Source organism: Chinchilla lanigera, unplaced genomic scaffold (assembly GCF_000276665.1).
Source record: "Chinchilla lanigera isolate Chin_1 unplaced genomic scaffold, ChiLan1.0 scaffold00056, whole genome shotgun sequence".
NCBI classification, from domain to species: Eukaryota; Metazoa; Chordata; class Mammalia; order Rodentia; family Chinchillidae; genus Chinchilla; species Chinchilla lanigera.
The window spans coordinates 13678406-13697419 of NW_004955457.1; the positions used below are offsets into that span (position 1 = coordinate 13678406).

The window sequence follows — 19014 nt, forward strand, 5'->3', positions numbered from 1 at the left end:
GGAGAAGATCTGGTCTCTAAAGAGTGAGCTGCTATGCTCTTAATAGTAGCAATGTTTAAGTAACTCCATGTTAGATTTGTTTCTCTGATTTTGTGTCACTGGACCCTTCTTTCTATTCTGTTTGACTGATGATTTCCATTTCTGCATTCCTTTTGATGTGACCTTTGCTACTCTCCTACTGTGTGCCGTGCCCCACTGGTAAGTGAGGATATAGAGTAAAATAGTCGCTGCTGCCAGAAAGCTCACAGTCTACACCCATGTGTGATGTGACAGTTTCATCACTTCCTGTCAATGAGACCTATAGGACCATCTAGGGGCCCCACCGGCAGTGACCAAGTTTTCCACGCTTCTTCCTGTGCATCCTAGCACCTAGCACAGTGTGCACAGAGGACAAAGAAGGTAGTCAACAAATAATTTTTGAGTAAATGAGTGAGTGGAAGAGCGAAAAGGCAAGTTATGAGCAGTTGCATATATTTATGTCTAACTAAGAAGGCTAATGTGGGAGGCAACTGAATTCTTGGCTCTCCGGGAAATCACACCACTCAACACTTTCAAATCACTACTCACAGAAGCAGCCAAGCAGGTGGAAAGCACTATCATTAATTTTTAAATCCCTGCCACGGGCTTGTTTCTGCTCCAAAATGGGAGACCAGATATATTTATTTCCCTGCATAGAGTAGTAGAAAAAGGGAGTAAGTAAACACCAAGAGCTTGGATCTAATAAAATAAATAACTTTATCAGGAGTAAAAATTGTTTGAAGAAAGACCAAAGATAGGAAAATCAAAGTAAAAGAACTCACAGATGGAAGCTGCTAGTAGATAAATTTATCTGTAAGTATCTCTTTGTCACTATGGGCCAGGAAAGTAATAATTCAGTATTGTGCTAGATGTAACCCATATTGGAAAAATCAAGTGTCAATATGCACAGTTCAGGGGAAAATTAAATTTCTAAAAAACTAAGTGTTCATGTTATTATTGAGTAACTAACATGACACAGACTAAAAGAAAACAATGAGTTCTAGTGAGAAAATTTTCTTTAGAGAAAGAAAAAGAAAAGAAAGTGAAACAGAAAGAAGTAAAAAAAAAAAAAAAGACAGTATCAGAAGCCATGAAAGTACTCAGTATTAATAGTCAAAGTAAATGAAAATGTTGTAAGTCAACCAGGAAAATATTCTAAACAAATCAGACTCAAAAAATGCAACTGCCATGCAAACTAAAAAAAAAAAAAAAGCTTAGCTCATGAAATTGCATGCTAAAGAAGCTTTTTCTTTAACTAGGAAGAGACAGGAAAAATAATGACTCGAGTATATATCTAGGTGCTGATGAAAAGTCAGTTGGTAAAGGTCTGTATGCTAAATTAATTCCAATAGTGCATGACATAAAATTGGGTAAATATTTGAGCATTTCCATAAAAAACAGCCACTGTTTGGGTAGGTAGTAGTATTAGGTGACAGTGATTCCGAAATGTATAAAACTATGAAAAGAAAACTGTAAGAGCTGATTTAATCTCTGTGTATCACAGAAAAAAGAGGAATGTTAAAAGGTATGAATCATGAGACAAATCAGTTCACATATTAGAACTGACCAAACAAAAATGATTTTCTCATGTTTTGAGAGATTAAAAACGAGATATGATAATGTCTGCCACTCACTGAGAGGAAAAGAATGAAAGTAAAAGTGCATAATTAACTATGTATAAAGGAGATGGTTTATGGATCGAAGCTCAGCTCTGCAGGCTGTGAGATTTAAAACAGAGGTTCTCCCCTGTCGATGAGGGACAGTCCTGTGACCACTTGGGTTGTGGTGGGAATGAAATCGTGTACATAAAGCACGTAGAATTCAATAACTGCTTGTTTCCATCATTTTTCCCCCATAGCCATAGGGTTCTGTATGTTTGGATATCTTAAAATTTATAAACACCTAAAACTAGGAAAACTAACATTTCATTAAGAACCTACAGTGAACCTAGATCTGGGTTAGGCAGTCTAATGGTATGATAGTTTTTAAAAGTTAATGAAATATGCCACGATGTAAGATCTGAAAATACTGTTATCACAAGTTTACCCTGTCAGACATTATTTCTGTAACCACAGGCAAGTCACTTACTATTTTTAAGTTTTAGTTTTCTCATCTGTAAAATGAAAGACTTCATTGAAAGTTGCCTCCCAAAGTTAAAATGCTATGTGCAGTTTACTGTTAACTAGGTTAGAGCCTACGGAGATGTTCCATTTCAAATGTTCTGGAAAAATTCCTGACTGGAGATAAACTACTGTTACTCCAAGAAACCTATATGATTTTTGTTCTATGATTACAACAGCTGTTCTGCTGAAAATGTGTAATGTATTGCACTAAATATTGACGTACGACAGTATCGGGTCACTTGCAACTTTATCGCATTATCTTACTTGCCAAATGAAATTCAGCAGTCATGCAAAGTAGAAACTCTTATTGAAGGTTTCTAAATTGTGAGATATAAGATTATCACAATTTAAAAAGAACTGAAGCAAAAGCAACCGACTATTATTATGCAGATGACTTGCCTACAAATATGCAAATTGATTAGCGAAATAGGTACATGCTTCAGAAGAGCAGCAGAAAACAATGACTTGGTCTTTTGAGAATTACATTCTCCACCCAAAGTTACTGGTACTTAATTTACTTTTAATTCACCCAGGACCATGGGAAGAGGACAGGGAAGAGATTGCAGCATTCAGTTAGTTACTGGGTGAAAGAACAGAGGATAAAATCTTCAGGGTGCTTCAGTGATCTACATATACATAGCAAGAGGGCCTCCAATTAAATCTTGCTTCTAAGGAAATGTGAGAAAATTATACTATGAGCTCTCTGTCCTTCACAATCCCCTTGGTCTCTCCCTAATTCTTCAACTTCCATAAACTGAAAAGTTTATGAAAAATGGAAAATGGTCTTGAAAAAAAGGTGGTTCAAATTTGTAAAAATCACTCAAAAATCATGTATTAATCACTATATTAATGTATAAAAAGATAGAGAAAAAGTAAAAGGATAGATATAATAGTTTTCAAAAAAATTATTTTGTTTGTGGGTAGAATATATCATTGACTATAGAATTAAAGCACTATAATCAGCAGTCTGGAAGAAACCTCTAAAAATAATGTTGTCTAAGTAACATAGAGTAACCACTATTTTTAGAATGCTGATTAGAGTCATTCAATGGCACGATTACCAAAAAATCAAAAGGTTGCACTTAGAGAAGTACTGACAAGGAAACAGATTATTAATAAACCTTCAGCCTTTCACCTGGAATACGGTAAGATAAAACAAAGGAAAGGGAAAAAAATACTCTACTAAATGCCACTTGAAAACATAACCTTTAATAAAACTTTAAAACGGCTCAACCAATTTGCCTAATTGTTGTGAACATGTTTTTTAGCTCTATGTCGCACTTCTGCTCACAAAGGCAGTTGTGATGTGGAGACTCGTGACCAAGACAGGTAGTCCACAGTTGTGTTGTCACAGCCTTATCTAATTTCCACCAGCCTTAAATACACCCCCTTTTGCTTCCCAAAGAGGGAAACTGAGCAAGCCCCACAATTTGGAGACCATGACCCTCGGCATCTCTTTGGCTAGGTATCTTCCACACTAAAGCATCCTGAGGCGGGCATATCCGGAAGGAGGTGGTGACGGGGGAGGGAGGAATAGGCAACATGTTCAGAGAAGGAATTATGCAGAAGTTCACCTGCTGTTGTCACGATCAAGACATGGAGAGGTGCGGCTGCAACAGAATAGATACTTTAGCACAGAGAAGGAATGGATAAAGTGAAATATAAAGAATGAAACCAGAAGTGACTTTCAACTGAAATATATAATTTGTACACCAATATAATATTCATTGGAAAAGAGGTTGGGGACACAAATGGAACAGAGCTCTTTGCAAATGCTGGGAGAAGAACAAAACATGGGGGCTTTGTAGGTACTCCTGGCTTAGGAAACTGGGGATGTTCTCAAACCCCTGGATTTGTAGCCTGATTCAACATTGGTGTGTGGAGACCTTTAAAAAAAAGTCTGAGTATCCAAAAACCTGCAAATATCAAGGAGTATTATAGTGAAAAACAAGAAGTCTTTGAGTTGATGGACATAGTTTTGACTCAAAAGCTTTTCATTCATATTTCTAATACTTTTAAAATATGAGATGGGGCTATTTAAAGTGTATTTCAATGACAAACAGTAGCATAAACTGCAAGGCAGAGTAAATAACATTAATTACTAGTGGGTAACAAAAAGCTATGAAAACACAGTGATAGCTCTTTCTTTCACAGCCCCATTTCTTGCTTTGGGGACTGTGGCATTGCTCAGTGGACCTAATGTCCAATCCCACTCCACGCTCCTATTCTGCACCCTTCTCTCCCTATGGGTTTGCTCTTCCTTAAAACCCTCAGAAACTTTCATATGGCTCCCTCGTGTTTTAGCACTTGATGACATATAAAAGCATACGTATAATAGATCAGAAATACAATCTTGCAAAAACAGTTGTTTTGCTACTTATAACATTTTCTTCATCCAAACAATTTGCCTTTAGGTACCTAACCTTAGGGTGTTAGGAAATATATGAACAACAAAAATTAAATGCTAGAAGGATGTAAGCGTTATTATTGTCAAGTGAGTAAAAGACTTGACTTCTTTGCCACTGAAATAGTTCATTGTTTGAACAAATATCTTTAATACATTTTTTATAGAATTTATTTTTAGAGTAGCATTGGGCTCACAGCAAAAATTGTCTTCAACATGTTTTTTTGGAGACAGAAGTTCTTTAAATATCAGCTTCTTAGGGTCTTGGGTTACTGTAGTATCTTATAGTGCAGTATCATGAGTTAACATTTAATGACAGAACTTGGCTGTCAAAACTACAAATACAAAGACTTTTGGAACAACAACACTGAAAATCAGTTATAAAACTAGTTCTTGGTAGGAATTTGCCTTACACCTGCTAATTCATCATGAAAGGAAAGAGAATCATAAAATTAAAATTCTTGCTCCGGTTTATGTTTGTTTGTTCATGACGGGGGTGCTAGAAGTAACTGTTGGTTAGATTCATTGCGAATCAGTAAGGGAACTCTTTAAAGAACAATGAAGAAAAGTCTTTCCTTGGCCAAATATTGGCTGAATCTATTGCGCAGTGTTTTTTTTCAACAGTTAGACCCATTCTCATCTACTTATAGGCATTAGTGTTTGAAAGCATGGAGTAGTGGTAAAATAACCCATAAACACTGCTTACTGGTAAAGACTACACCTTTTGTTAACCTAAAAAAACTTTACTAAGTTCAATACAACATGATGCACACAAACTAGAGGCATATGTATAAAAACTATTTCCTTTATCAAAACGTCATTTTTCCTTACATTTTGGGCAGATTGTTAAGTTACTTAAGAATTCAACCAATTAATTAAAAATAAAAATCAGTTTTTTGAAAAAGCTATTACTCAGGAACCTGATATACAGTCAATAAAATATATGAAATCATCATTACATGATATGACATCGTAAAAGTTATTCATATACATTAACATCATGGCACCTTTCAAATACCATAAGACTTAGAATCACTGAATTTTCATGGATAATTAACCATTCCTTTAGAGCCAACTGTGGCATTCTATTTGTCCAAATATGGTAAAGACATTAATGGATGGTAAATAACCTAATAAAAATAACAAGTCAAACATTATTATTATAGGTCACATTAGTGTTATCATTAGAGGATTCAGAATACATTATGCTTAACTCATCTGCAATTTATAAGAAAAATTGGAAGATGTGTATTAAATACTAATGTCTATAATCTAATGACCAGTTACATTTTTCTAGGCCAGTACTAATTATTTTTAAAGCCTCAAACCTTTAGAACTCTCCTATAGAATCAATAACATGACACTCATCATACTGAAACTCAAGAGATTTTACCTAACTTGTGCAGCATTTCACATACTGCCAGTCAGAGTCAGGCTCCGGATACCAAAGCACACTCTTAGCCACCACACTAATCTCTATTTCCCAGATTACCTTCCAACTTCAAAGAACAAAGTAATGAATACACTCTTACAGGTAGGGGCTATATCCTAACTACTTTCCTCAACAGCTGGCTTAACATCTGGAGCTATACACAAATATGCCCACAAATGTTAAGAAAGAAATAACCACGTAAGGGAATAAAGAGACAAAAAACATTTGAGAGAACTCAGCATACATTGATTATTGTCTCTCCATTAATTAAGACTTTATTGAACAAATTTTTCCTTTCTAATAATTTATACAATCAGGATGTAGAAAATGCTAATGTCAGGGCCCTGACAACCAAGATTTAGCTGTAACTGATCTGGGGTAAAGCATGGGTATCAGAATATTTTATAGCTCCCAGGCAATCCTAACATACAGGCAGCACTGAGAATTCCTCAGGGTCAGTGATAAATGATTGAAATTGATAGAAAAATTACTTTATTGGAGACTATGGTTTTTAGAGATCCTTAAGTGATTAATCTTTAACCATTGGATGCTATTGGTTCATTACAAGCAATCCACCATTATTACATAATCATGTGTACATGTTATATAGTTTGTACAATAGTTATTGATGTACTTAAACTGGGTATTTACTGTAGTAAATCAGTAGTAGAGAAATTCTTTTAGAATTCCTTTTTCTATATAAATGCTTCATTTGGAAAATCAACAACATCAACTCTTTAAAATTTAGCTAATAATAGATAATTATATTTAACCTACAACAATCTCTTCATTTTATAGGGGGAATAGGGACTGTAAATACTTCCTCATGACTTCTAGATTCTCATCTATTTTTTCCTTCAATCTTCTAGGTCCAGGCCTGTTTTCCTTCTTACTCATCACTGTTGAGAAACTTGGTAGCAGATTGTAATATTATGATTTTGAATAATATATAAATGTGAAATTTTAATTATCTCATTCTATACTTAAAATATGTAAGTAAGCTTGCATGAGGCTTATATATTTTAATTTCCTTGAACAACTCTTGAATTGGAAACTAACTTCATTTAACAAGAAAAGTATTATGACTATTTTCAATATCATGTAACTAAGTTACATATTCTACTGCAGTGGTGGCAAACCTATGGCACACATCTTATTTATTTTTCTTTTAAGACAAAAGATGTTAATGTATAAGTTGTTTTTTTCTAAAGTAAAACCTCAGTATTCAGGTTTAATTACAGTGATTCACTGTGTGATAAATAGGCAGGTTTTGGATTGCAGTTTGGGCACCCATGTTTAGAAGGTTCACCACTGCTGTTCTGTGGCATTTATTTAGTAGAAGATTAGACTAAGCAATCCAAAATGTTTAACTAAATTACCTAGAAAACGTTCTGAAAGGGAGACTATTTTATAAAAACAAAAGCAAGAAAGAGTAAACTACTCAAAATATTTCCAGAATTATGGATAAAAAATTTGGAATAATAATTTAAACCTAAGTATTCCATTTTGTTAGATAAATTATGAGTAGGGCTTTAAAAGAAGTAGAAAAAAAGATGATGTTTTATATATAATTAGGATGTTGTTGAAACTACTAAAATGTAAGGAAGAAAACCAATTGGAATAATGTTACAATTTAAAACTACTTAAGGAATTTATATTATACATAATTGAAATCTCACATATTAAGGACAACTTTAAGTGTGTTGGAAAATATGCTCCACATCTTGCAGTTTCAGGAGTCAATAATTAGGCAGTGTTGCTCACACAGTGAGGTACATGCTCTCTGGAAGACCTCAAGAAGACAGGACAACAACTGAGGAGCTCACTACACACATTTCAATCTCCCTTTTTACATCCCTGTTTCAGAAAGGATATGAACTCATCTGTATAACTGTTTGATTCCAACTTCTGCAAACATTATTTTTCATGCATGAAAATGTGAAGAAACCAGTTAATCTTAGCAAATAGAGATCTTCTTGAGAGCAGCTGATTCAGCCCTCTTTTTAACAGTACATGAACAGTTAAGGAGGCCACCAGTAGATTCCAGTTAGTTAGCAAGCTCTTTGATGCAATTCTACTAGTTATTTAAAAACAATAGTCCTGTTTCTGTGCTGAATTAAACCCTCTTTGCTGTTTTATTTTGGAAGGTAGAGTCCATGTTGGGTAAAACAATGTTATTTACCAGTTTGATCAAAGGTCACCGCCACTGTAAGCTAGCCGCCAGCTAAAGCTCCTGGACAAGGCTGTATTTTCACTCCCATCTCTTTGTATTCTTGATCTGGATACATAATATTGACTCACTCACCCTGAATGAATAGGACTGGAAGAAAGAGCCACGTTGTCCAAGTTCTCAGTGCCCCAGCTGAGACGATAAGAATTCCTTTCTGCCTCCTTGGCTAGAGTTGACACCTAAACACAAAGAACACTGGATTTAAATTTTTTTTTAAAAAAAGCAACTTCGCTTCAAGTAAAGTAAACTACAATGAAATCCATAAAGTACCATCACAAGAAGGTGGTATTTCCTGGAAAGACTTTCACTTAAAAAGTGTAAGACCAAAGCATTTCAAACTAATCTTTTATAATTCATTCTTTTTAGAATTCCTGTCCTGGGAACTGAACCCAAAGCTTTCACACAAAGCTACACCCCAGCCTTCTTTTTACTTTTTATTTTGAGACTGGTCTTGCCAGTCACTAAGTTGCCCATGCTGCATTTGAATTTGCCAGGATTCCCAGAGCGCTGAGACTGCAGACATGCACCACCCAGACTAGCTTGTGTTCCCTTTTAAATTATATCATTAATACAAGATCACTTTAGTATAATTGCCTTTGGAAAGGGTAGGTGTCCACTTCCCTATATCTAATGCATCAAAAGTAATTTAAAAAATCATACTTAAAATAAAAACATTCCAGAATATCTTGTAAGTCTTTTTTAAAAGCCAACATTTTAAACATTGAGAGATACATTTTAACTTGTACCATTCATCTTATACCATAAATGCATCCTCTTTTTTCTTTAATAGAAATTTGTTTCAAAATACAAGTCCTTATATAAAATCTCCACAGCAGAATTTAGTACTGCTGAATAAGAAGAAGTATATTATTTTAGAAAAAGTTCTCAATGAAAAACCTAGTGAACATTTTTCATATTTTAGGAAACCCTCAAATCTTACCCTAACTTGTCCACTGAATTAAGAAGGATTTCTTTTACCTTAAAAGTTTTCTCAGGGCATTTCCCACATCAGGAAGTGCATGAGAAGCTGAAAGGTAAGAAGTTACATACCTGGTGGCTGGGGATGACGACGGCATCGTCCATCATGGCACTGTCCCTCAGGTAGGACGCATGGCTCAGGGTGTGAGACCTGTCGGAACTGAAGGACCGAAGGCTGGCAGGGTGGCAGGAGGCCATGGCCATGTACCGATAGCGGGAGGAGGGTTGGAAGGATGAGTGACGAGCAGAGCAGGGAGTGAGAAAAGCGTGCTATTAGCGAACCGTGCAACTTTCAGGGGACACTTGTCTCCCGCTGTCCTACCTCTCAGTCTGCAGCTAAGCTCACACCTCTTTCGACTGGTTCCTACCACTCAATGGCCAGGGCACAAGGGAATTCAGAAGTTAAAATTTGATACTCCTAATCTGATTCATTTTCTTCCCAGAAATGTTTGCAAGCAGCAAGTGCCATTTACTGCAAGGACCAGAAATCCACACAGGAGATAATTCCAGGATAGACAGCTTAAGTCTGGGTTCAGTGTTAATCTCTATGCAGCTAAGAAAAATAGCAGTGGGAAAGTCGACAGCTCTCAGAGAGAAGGACAAAATGAAAGTGCAGGTTTCCTTTTCACTCATTATTTTCCGTTCTCTCTCCTGCCTCTTTCTCTTCCTCTGCGGGCGGTGAATGACCCAATGCCGGGGAGCTCCCCTGGAAGCTTGAGATGGATGGGGGCCAGAGCCATGCTTCCTGCGGAAGGGAAGTTCCTCTATTTGTCTCTGGTGACTCTGACAATGCCATTATTTCAAAGGAGGACACTGTCCCCTCTGCATGTCCTGTGTGTGCTGAGTGAAGCACCACAGAGTGCTGGTTGCCGTGGGGATGAGATGTGACAGCACAAGAAACCGTTTCTAAGCAGCAGCCCGCACGCAGCCATGCTTGCCAGCACAAAGCCAAACTGTCTGTGGCTGCCGACCGGAGCGTAGGCCTGCCCTTCGGATGGCGCTCAGGCCTCCTAACTGGCGTTTTACATGTTTTGTAAACCTGAATTTCAAAGTACTGAATTGCACTTTTAAGTAACAGATAAAATTTGAATTGCATAATGCAATTGCATTCCTTCTCCATCATTTCGTGTAAATGACAAACAGGATAATATTGTATATTTTATATGTATTTATCCCAGATTTAAAGGTCAGCATTCCCACTGAGGAAGGGGAAAGAGGTATGCAAACTTGATGAAAACAAACTTCCATTTGCTTTTAGTTAGTAGATATTTGGCCAGTGAAGCCCTATGGATTTATGGACTAAATAGCAAGTTTATTAGTAAGTGCTACTTTAATTGTGCAGATAGAGCTAACTTTGTAAGCCTTATACTTGAAACCCTATAAGCATCACACCCAATTTTAATTTTTCTTGAGGAAATCATCACTTTGGAAATTATTTCTGGTAACCCAAGGCCTTTCCTCTCCTATTTTGCAGGTAGACCTAGGAATCTTGATCTTACAGCGTAAATGACATGAATCAAAGGAACTGATTATGTGACACTGTGTACTCATACCTCCCTAAGTCTGTGCTTACAATAAAATAAAATATAAGTATAATTTGGGAATTAGGTTCTGCAATAGCCTGGGCAGAGGCAGGCTGAATGCTTTAGTGCAGTTGTGGTGAACCTAGAACATGGGTGTTATGGTGGTTTTTTTTTAAAAAAAAAATGTTAATGTGTGAGGTGATTTTTCTAAAGTCAAACCTCAGTATTCAGGTTTAATTGCAGTGCTGGCACTTTGAAATAAATGAGTGGGATTGGCAATAGTGATAAACCTATGGTGTGTTATTGTATTTTTCTTTCAAGACAAAAATGTTAATGTATGAGGTGTTTTTTCTACACTAAAACCTCAGTATTCAGGTTTTGCTTTTTTGTCATAGAAGGACTCTTAAGTATTCAGGTTTAACTGTAACGCTGGTGCTTTGAAATAAACGAGTGGTCGTTTGGTACTCAGTCTCTAAGAGGCTCACCATCATTGCCTTAGTGAATTCCTGAACACAGGCAGGAGCTCCAGCAACTACAGGCAGCCTATATTATGACTATTTTTATAGTTGTGCCCCAGGTTTCTGATAGTGTCCTTCTTCAACAGGCTGTAGCCTATAGTGATCAATCCTGACTTGATCTTGAATTTGAGACTGGGGACAGAGGTTAAATTACTGGGAAAAGGTTCTTTAATCTCAGCAAAAACTTATCTCAATTGGTGGAATGCATCTTTTTTCTTCTTTAGACAACAAGGATTCACTTGGTTGTGTTTTGTACCAGGCAGCATGAGGTCAAAAGCTCCTATGATTTTATTCCTTTATTTTGTTTCAAATTTGGCCAAGGAAGGGAAAATAGTAGAGGGGTCAACCTCTTGAAGTGGTGTGGCTTGTCTACAGGCTCAACCACCTTCCCCAATCTAATGGTTTCTGTCGAGCTTGAGTTTTTCATTATATCATCTCTATCCACTGCTTTAGAATTCAGAGATGGAGATTATGGCTTTGCACATTTAAAGATGCTTGACATACGTGAATTAATAATACTAAAAAGAGTAAGAAGCATTCTGGTGTATGACAAGAAACCCCTCCTTATAAGAAGTGGAGGCTCTGTCCTTAGAGAAAATTGACTCTTACATGCAGCACTAGATTAGCAGAAACACTGGCTCAAAAAGTAAATGACAATTTAGCTTGAATGGGAGCAAAGTGAACAGTAAAGAAAGATACCCCAATAAACCTACTGATGTGGCTGCTAGCACTGTAAATGTCAAAACTTTGAAAGAAGGCACTAGGTCTTATTTGTTACTCTCAAGGAGTGACAATGACCAGGTGGACAGGTCTATCAGTTCCAGGAATGTGGCATGAAAGAGTCCATTGTGCTGTGAATGTATAGTAGCATCCTACAACTAGTGTCAGTAGCAAAACATGGGTTTTGAGCTCTATCTACCTGATACTGCACCTGTATCTATCTCTCAATTGGTTTTGAACCGGGAGGGGTAGAGAGATGCTGGTGTTATATTTTCATCTTCTTAAAATTCCAACAGGAAGAAATATAGAGGGAGGATAAAGTCAAGAAAGACAAAGTAACATACAACCTCAGAAAGGTAACTGAGTGGAGAAGTAAAGACAGTAGGATAGGGGCTGGGGATTTAGCTCAGTGGAACAGTGCCTGCCTGCCAACCGTGGGTCGTGAGTTTGATTCCCGGTACCGGGGTAAAAAAAAAGAAAGAGTAGGGTATGTCGACAGAGAGTGATAGAAACTGAACAGAAAGGGAGGGAAAATGAGTCCATTTACTGTTCCGAAATGCTATCTGGTTATTTAACCAATGTGCATATTTTCTAATATATTTTAAATCAGGGAGGCCAATTTCTGACTCAGGGACCTCAACTATTCCAGGCCTTTGTATTGGTTATTATTTTCTCAGGAAGAATACTGTCTTTGTTATCAGTTTATTTTAATGATATTATTTCATTCAAGTAGATTCTGTAGCATCATAGAAAAAAGCGCAATTAGAAAATGCAGACATTTTGTGGCTGGATGGCCATTTTTTCAGAGGGCACTTGTTCATTCAGGACATTAATAACAACATCTCCACAGAAGTGTCAAGTTTTACTTGTTCAGCTAGGGGAGTTTCAGCTCTGGGTGCCAAGTGCTTTGTTATGGACTCAATTTATACTTGTTATATTATGGGTCAATTGTTTCATGAACTATATGAGATGGTATGAAAGTATACATTCATTAAAATGTATTATAATTACTATTTTAGTAAACCACAGCATTTATATATATGGAGTTACAAACTCTCTTGAACAAATGAATATCCAAAAATTTCAGTGTGTTAGTATTAATATATGTAGAAGTTTCTCTAATACATGGTTCATTGTTATTTGATGCTTTATGTTGAATTTTGATAGTACTTTTAATTTGTAAGCAATCATAAAATAGATATAAAATCCAAATGGCCAGAAGTTGGTTGTGCTTTGCTAAACAGACATTAAATTGTCTAGATTTTTATTCTTCTGCATCAGCATACATTTTAGGTATCAAAACCTTTCTCCTGTCTTCTCCAACTACACACAGGCTGATCACCAGACTCCTGTTCTGTCAACCACAGGGTGGAGCTGTGACAGTTAAAAGTTGGGCCTGCTCATGTGGCCAGCTTCCATCCTAGTAACAGATTCATCTCTTCTCTCACAAATTTTCTTCAATTTAGTACAAAGTTCTAATATGACAATAAATCCATAATTCTAGATTATCAGTACCTCCTGCACGTGCACAGGTGCGCAAACACACACACAGGCGCACGCACACACATTGAGCAGTGAGCAGGGAAATGCGGGTGTATCCGGGAAGGCCATGTTTTCATGCCGTGTCATACCTACCTGGGCATGGTACTATTGAGAGCATACCAAATAAAGAAATAATGAAAAGAAAAAATGGTTACCAAAAGGGGGGCTTATACTGAATTGTCTATGCAAAATTTAAACAAAACAAAACAAAATAAAGAAAACCATGGAAATGAGATGCAGTCTGTAGTTGTATTTTGGAGACCATGCATACATCTGGCACTCAAGAAATGCACACATGGAGCAGAGAATCAGCCATGCCTTGTTTCTTGTTCCTTGTATTTAAATGCTGATGGAGTTCAGTTTAAGTAGAAATACATCAAACATCTACCCTTGTTTTGTAGAAAGCATATTCTGAGTCTCCCAACTGAGTTACTTTGAAAGAAGGAAAAACCCTTTTTTTATTAAGAAAAAAAAAAGGCATTTTTTTCTTAATAAAAGAAACCACATTGAAAGAGTTTTGGGTTGACAGTAATATGCTTATTTACAGATTATTATGAACACATGCAAAGCTATAAACCGTTCCTTTTATTGAAACTTGAGCTCTTCTTAGCATTTCAGGTTATAAGGGCCACATGTATGAATGAATCAGTACTTGAGCCTGGTCCTCCAATCTCTGTGGGGGCTCCGCCTTCTGTATTCTGATCCCAAGGACCACCCTTTAAGCCACTGAGACCAAGGAGTCAATTTAACTTTCTTCCTCTTCAACTACCCCATAAAATCCATCACCAAGTCTGGCTCACTTCATCGCCTATACATGCCTTAATGTTTTCATTGCTGAATTTCTCTCCATGACTGCCACCAAGGTTAAGGTTCAAGCCCTCTGACAGCAATCACAGCTAAGACCACTGCAGTAGCCTCTCAGTGGTCAATGCCCTTTAACTGCTCTCGTTGGAAACTCATCCTTTGGCCCACTGACAGCGGGAGTCCTCTACCATACAAATATGATTTGTCCTCCTTTACGTGTATACTCTAGCAATGCTGGCCTCCTCTGCGTCTCACATGTACCACGAGCCTTTGCTCCTGTCCTCCCCACCTTTGCCTGCCACCATTACTTATCATTTGGTCTGGGTCTGGCCTCCTCTCCTCCTGGAGGCTCAAGCTTCAGGGTCCAATGGCCACTCTGTGGTCACCTTGCCTATGAAGTCAGCAAGCTAATCCTTGTCACACCCATGTGTCCCATATTTACCACAAAGCCTGGCACAAAATGCACTTAATCAACATTGGATGGTTTTTAAAAAGAGCATAATTGGTGCTTAAGGGAAAAGCCCAAGAAAAGTTTGTTTTTTAAATCAATTATCCATTTAAAATTGATGACCCTTGAAGGTATTTATTTCTTAGATTGTAAATATGCAGGATATTTATAAAGTAGTTTACGATAGAGCCAACTTTCAAACTGTAAATATGAGAGTCCTGAAAAGTAACAGACTTTCCACTACCTGGACAGGAATACACCTGACCTAAATTGATCCTTTAGAATATTATATAAACCTCCCCAGATCTGCTATAAAAAGAAGGCTCATCCAGATTTTGCCTAGATTACTTCTGTATCAAAGTCTTTTTGTTCTTTTATTTTTTTAATGAAAAGCCAAGTCCAAGTGCAGTTTTCTTTTGATTTTTTTTCACTGGAATTACTCTTTATAACATAGCTTTGTTCATAGAAATTATGTCACTAATGAAAAAGGGGAGATTAAAAGTGTCATAGATATCACTTGGTAAGAGCATAAACAAGGAAAAAAAACAGCCCTTTAAATTTGCCTAGAGAAAAAAGCAGCAGATAGTCACAAACACCATATTCAAAGGTAGAGAGCTCTTATCTATCATGCATCTATTTCTGAGGACTTGTTTGATTTTACTAAGTTGTTTAATCTCTTCAGGTTTCAGTTTCCTGTCCTAGAAAGTGGGCATTTCTAAAAGTTGTTAGACAACTAAGTAAGATAGCATGCTAACTGCCGAGAGTGCTGAGGTGCTCATTAAGTGCTCAATAATTGTGTCCACTCTTTCTAATGATCGTAAAAACGCATTGCATAGATTTCCGGCAGACATCAAATATAAGCTTTCTATGAATACCTGTCGGATCGTCCTCCCTCCAAGCTATACCGCAGGTAATTCATTCCATCCAGGAACTGACTGCTGGGTAGTGAGTCATCGCCCAGTTCCTTGAGATCCTCAGGTCTAAGGTATTCTCCCCCATCGCCTGTCATTGTGTCATCCCCTTCAAACAATCAGAAGATGGAAAAAGTCATTTGTTGAACACAGCATCAGCTACAAAGTATGTTTGAACTGTGAAATGCATCAGCAAGCAGCCTTGTTGTCAGCGGAACACAGCACACCACGAGGCACAGGACACACACACGTTTGCAAAGCGCTAGAACTTAGACCAAACGGGATCCATCTTCTACACGCATCAAGAAGAAATAATCACCTGAACTGTTTCTCTTTTAAGATGTTAATTTGCTTTATTCATTGTATTTTTATTCTGAGAGTTGGTTAACTGCTTATATTGTTTAACTCAATAATTAGTCCAATGCATAGGCTAATTGACTTCTATGGGTAGTTTCAACAGTTTTATATGTTAATAATCTCTTCATGCCAGGTGTGGTGGCGCACACCTGTAATCCCAGCACTCGGGAGGCTGAGGCAGAAGGATCATTTCAAGTTTGAGGCCAGCCTGGGCTACAAAGTGAACTCAAGGCCAGCCAGAACTGCAAGGTGAGACCCTGTCTCAAAAACAAAACAAACAAACAAACAAAAAAAAAAAACAAAAAAAACCAACTTAATGCAAGAGACAATATGCTAAAAAAAAAAAAAAGTTTATTGCTATGAGATAGAAAATGAAATTATAGTATTTTATAAGATTAACCAAATGTGCACCTTAGGGAAAGAGCACTAGGATGAAGTGAAAAAATTCTAAGATGAATTCCAAGAGTAGCTATACCAACACACAGGCATAGTCCGGCTTGGGAATAATCCGATATTATTTTCAGAGTTTTAGCACTATAGTTTTAGCACTATTTGGGAAGACTAAGCCTATGCCTACTTGTGAAAAAGTGATGGGAATGGTTGGATATAGAGTTTGTTACATAATACAGGCTCTACGTTACCAATCTCTTGAGCAAGAAGCTAAAAAGATTATTTGAAAACCAAAAGTACCCTTGTCTGCTATCATTGTTTCACTCTTTTTCTCCTTCCCTGGAGCTACTGCCCTACCCCAAGATTCTGCTATAGTTCAGCTTTGATTTCGGACACCAATTTCCAATATTGCCCAAATTAGAGTATCCAGCCCCTCCTCATCAATTTGCTTTCACATTTCAACTTGCTCTACATAATCTGCCAGTTCTTACAGAAATCTCTCAGTGACCTAGGGAACAAAGGCAACTCGAAGAAGCTTTCCTTCTTCAGTTTTTGAAAATTCCTCAAAAGTCCTTAATACAATAGGGACTGCATTTCGAATTCTCTTACTCCACTTATGTTTCCCTTTGGTCATTTCTTCTTGGTGGGAAGCAGAAAGTTTATAAGGGTTAAGGAAAGAAAAGAGGAGAAAGGAAGAGAACAGAAAAAAGTCTAGCAGGAAGAGCTCCAATTTGAAGAAGAAAAGCACACCCTTATAGTTGTATCTTGCAGAATATGCAAGCAAACCACGTGATCCTGGACTTCTTCTGTCTTACGTGTATTCAATCTTGATAGAACATAGGATGGAAGTCATTTACAAAGTATATTTTTAACAAATTAGATCAGTTTTTGCCACTCTGGCAACAAGTCAAGGCACGATTTAAAAACCTCTGATTATACTTTCACAAGACAGTGGATGATCTTTGCATTCTTTCCCATTCCTCTGCATTTTGATGGTTGGTTAAGATGTTTTCTAACAGAGCTATTGGACGGGGGATTTAGCTCAGTGGCACAGCGCCTGCTTGGCAAGCACAAGGTCATGAGTTCGATTCCTGGTACCAGAAGAAAAACAAAACAAAACAAAACAAAAGCATGGTATCTAACAGAGCTATTATGTTCAGTGTGATTAAAAATGAGGCTTCAGAGTTTTAGAGACAGTTATGGTGGTCCTTAGGTACACATCATGATGGCTTGATTAAGTCTCAGAGAGAAATGGCCCAAAGAAGTAAAATTCCTAGTGCTGGTATCAGCATCCAAGTACGAATCTAATATTATCATTAGCTGGAGAGGAATCTGTCTGGTGTCCGATGCTGCTGGAGTTCTACAAAATTTCTCTCCAACATGTTTGGTATAAGGCATATTATTCAGAATTAAAAATCAGCAATGAGAGATGGAGAGTAGATCTACAGAAATGAGTACAAAGCTAAAAAAAGTTTGGGAAGACATTTACCCAAGTTGGTCAACAACTAGGAAATTCTTCATACAACTCAAAACTTTACAAATTTCTAATGTGCACATTTTTGATCTTTTTTTTTTTTTTTTTTTTTTTTTTTTTTACAAGGTCTCAATATGTAGTTCAGGCTGGCCTTGAACTCGGTATGTAGCCCAGGCTGGCGTTGAACTCAAAGCAGTCATCAGCCTCCCAAGTGCTGGGATTACAGGTGTGATTGCCACACCTGGGCAACATTCTTGATCTTACCTCCTTTAGAAGGTGAAGAAATTTCTGCCAGTCCATCCCTGCCACTAGATCCTCATCCCTCATCCCCTCAGACACCTGTATACCAGGTCTCGGTCTGCACCCTCCCCTGTCCTCTTAAAGATTCTGTGGAATCTTTCCTTTTCCACAATAAAAGATCACTCCTACTGCCATCTCTGAAGGACAGTAATTTCTTCCCCTAATGATTAGACCTTCTTTATTTCACATTCTGATGCCTCTTCCTTTCATAATTGAGTCTATTAAAGATACTTGCTAATTTTAATAATTAATCAGGAGCCATAAGATGACATTTTTTTTAAAAAAAAGTCTCTGTAATTCCTCTGGCATAACCCTATCCTTGGAGCCGTTATTCTCAGTCTCCACTCCCCTTGTGCACTGGTATTTCCATCTCACCCTTCTTTCACTGTCCTGTATTATCATGCATAACTAAGACTGTGGGACTCCCTAGATACTATCCATATACACATCTGCATCCACTGCAGACCTTACTCCAAACCCCATATCTATATTTCAATTGTCTCCTAGACTGCTGCACCTGAGTTTTCCTTAGAAAAGCTTTTCCTCGCAGGTGCCATAGGAACACTTTGGGCATTAATCAAGATGATGCGCTAGCATTGCAGACATTCAGAGAAAGCTTTCTCTTCCCTTAGATAGTAGCTTTCTTCCATTTTCTTTCCCACACATTCCCTTTTATACCACTGCTGGATTCCTCTTTGTAAAAACAGGTTTAATGGTTTCAATCATTAATGGAAATCTGACAATACCTTAAATTTTCTCAGACTATTCAGCTGAGAATTCAAACACTCCACTGCTGATTGCCATGTGGTTTTCTGGCTTTTTCTTTTTTGGGGGGGCAGGGT

General features: G+C 37.3%; 1 protein-coding gene across 3 annotated transcripts in view; it reads right to left on the reverse strand.

Moving 5' to 3' along the window:
* Ank2 (ankyrin 2, neuronal) overlaps positions 1–19014 on the reverse strand; it is a 313838-nt gene that overhangs the window by 53816 nt on the left and 241008 nt on the right. For 2 of the 3 annotated variants that reach the window (XM_005397083.2, XM_005397085.2), the window contains exons 24-26: positions 15616–15760; positions 9258–9360; positions 8283–8386 (exon numbers count right to left, since the gene is read on the reverse strand). In XM_005397083.2, coding sequence (XP_005397140.1) covers positions 8283–8386; positions 9258–9360; positions 15616–15760 — 352 coding nt within the window. Of the gene's footprint in view, positions 1–3715; positions 3752–8282; positions 8387–9257; positions 9361–13581; positions 13594–15615; positions 15761–19014 lie in introns of all 3 variants that reach the window. The other variant, XM_013520726.1, reaches the window with a different exon arrangement.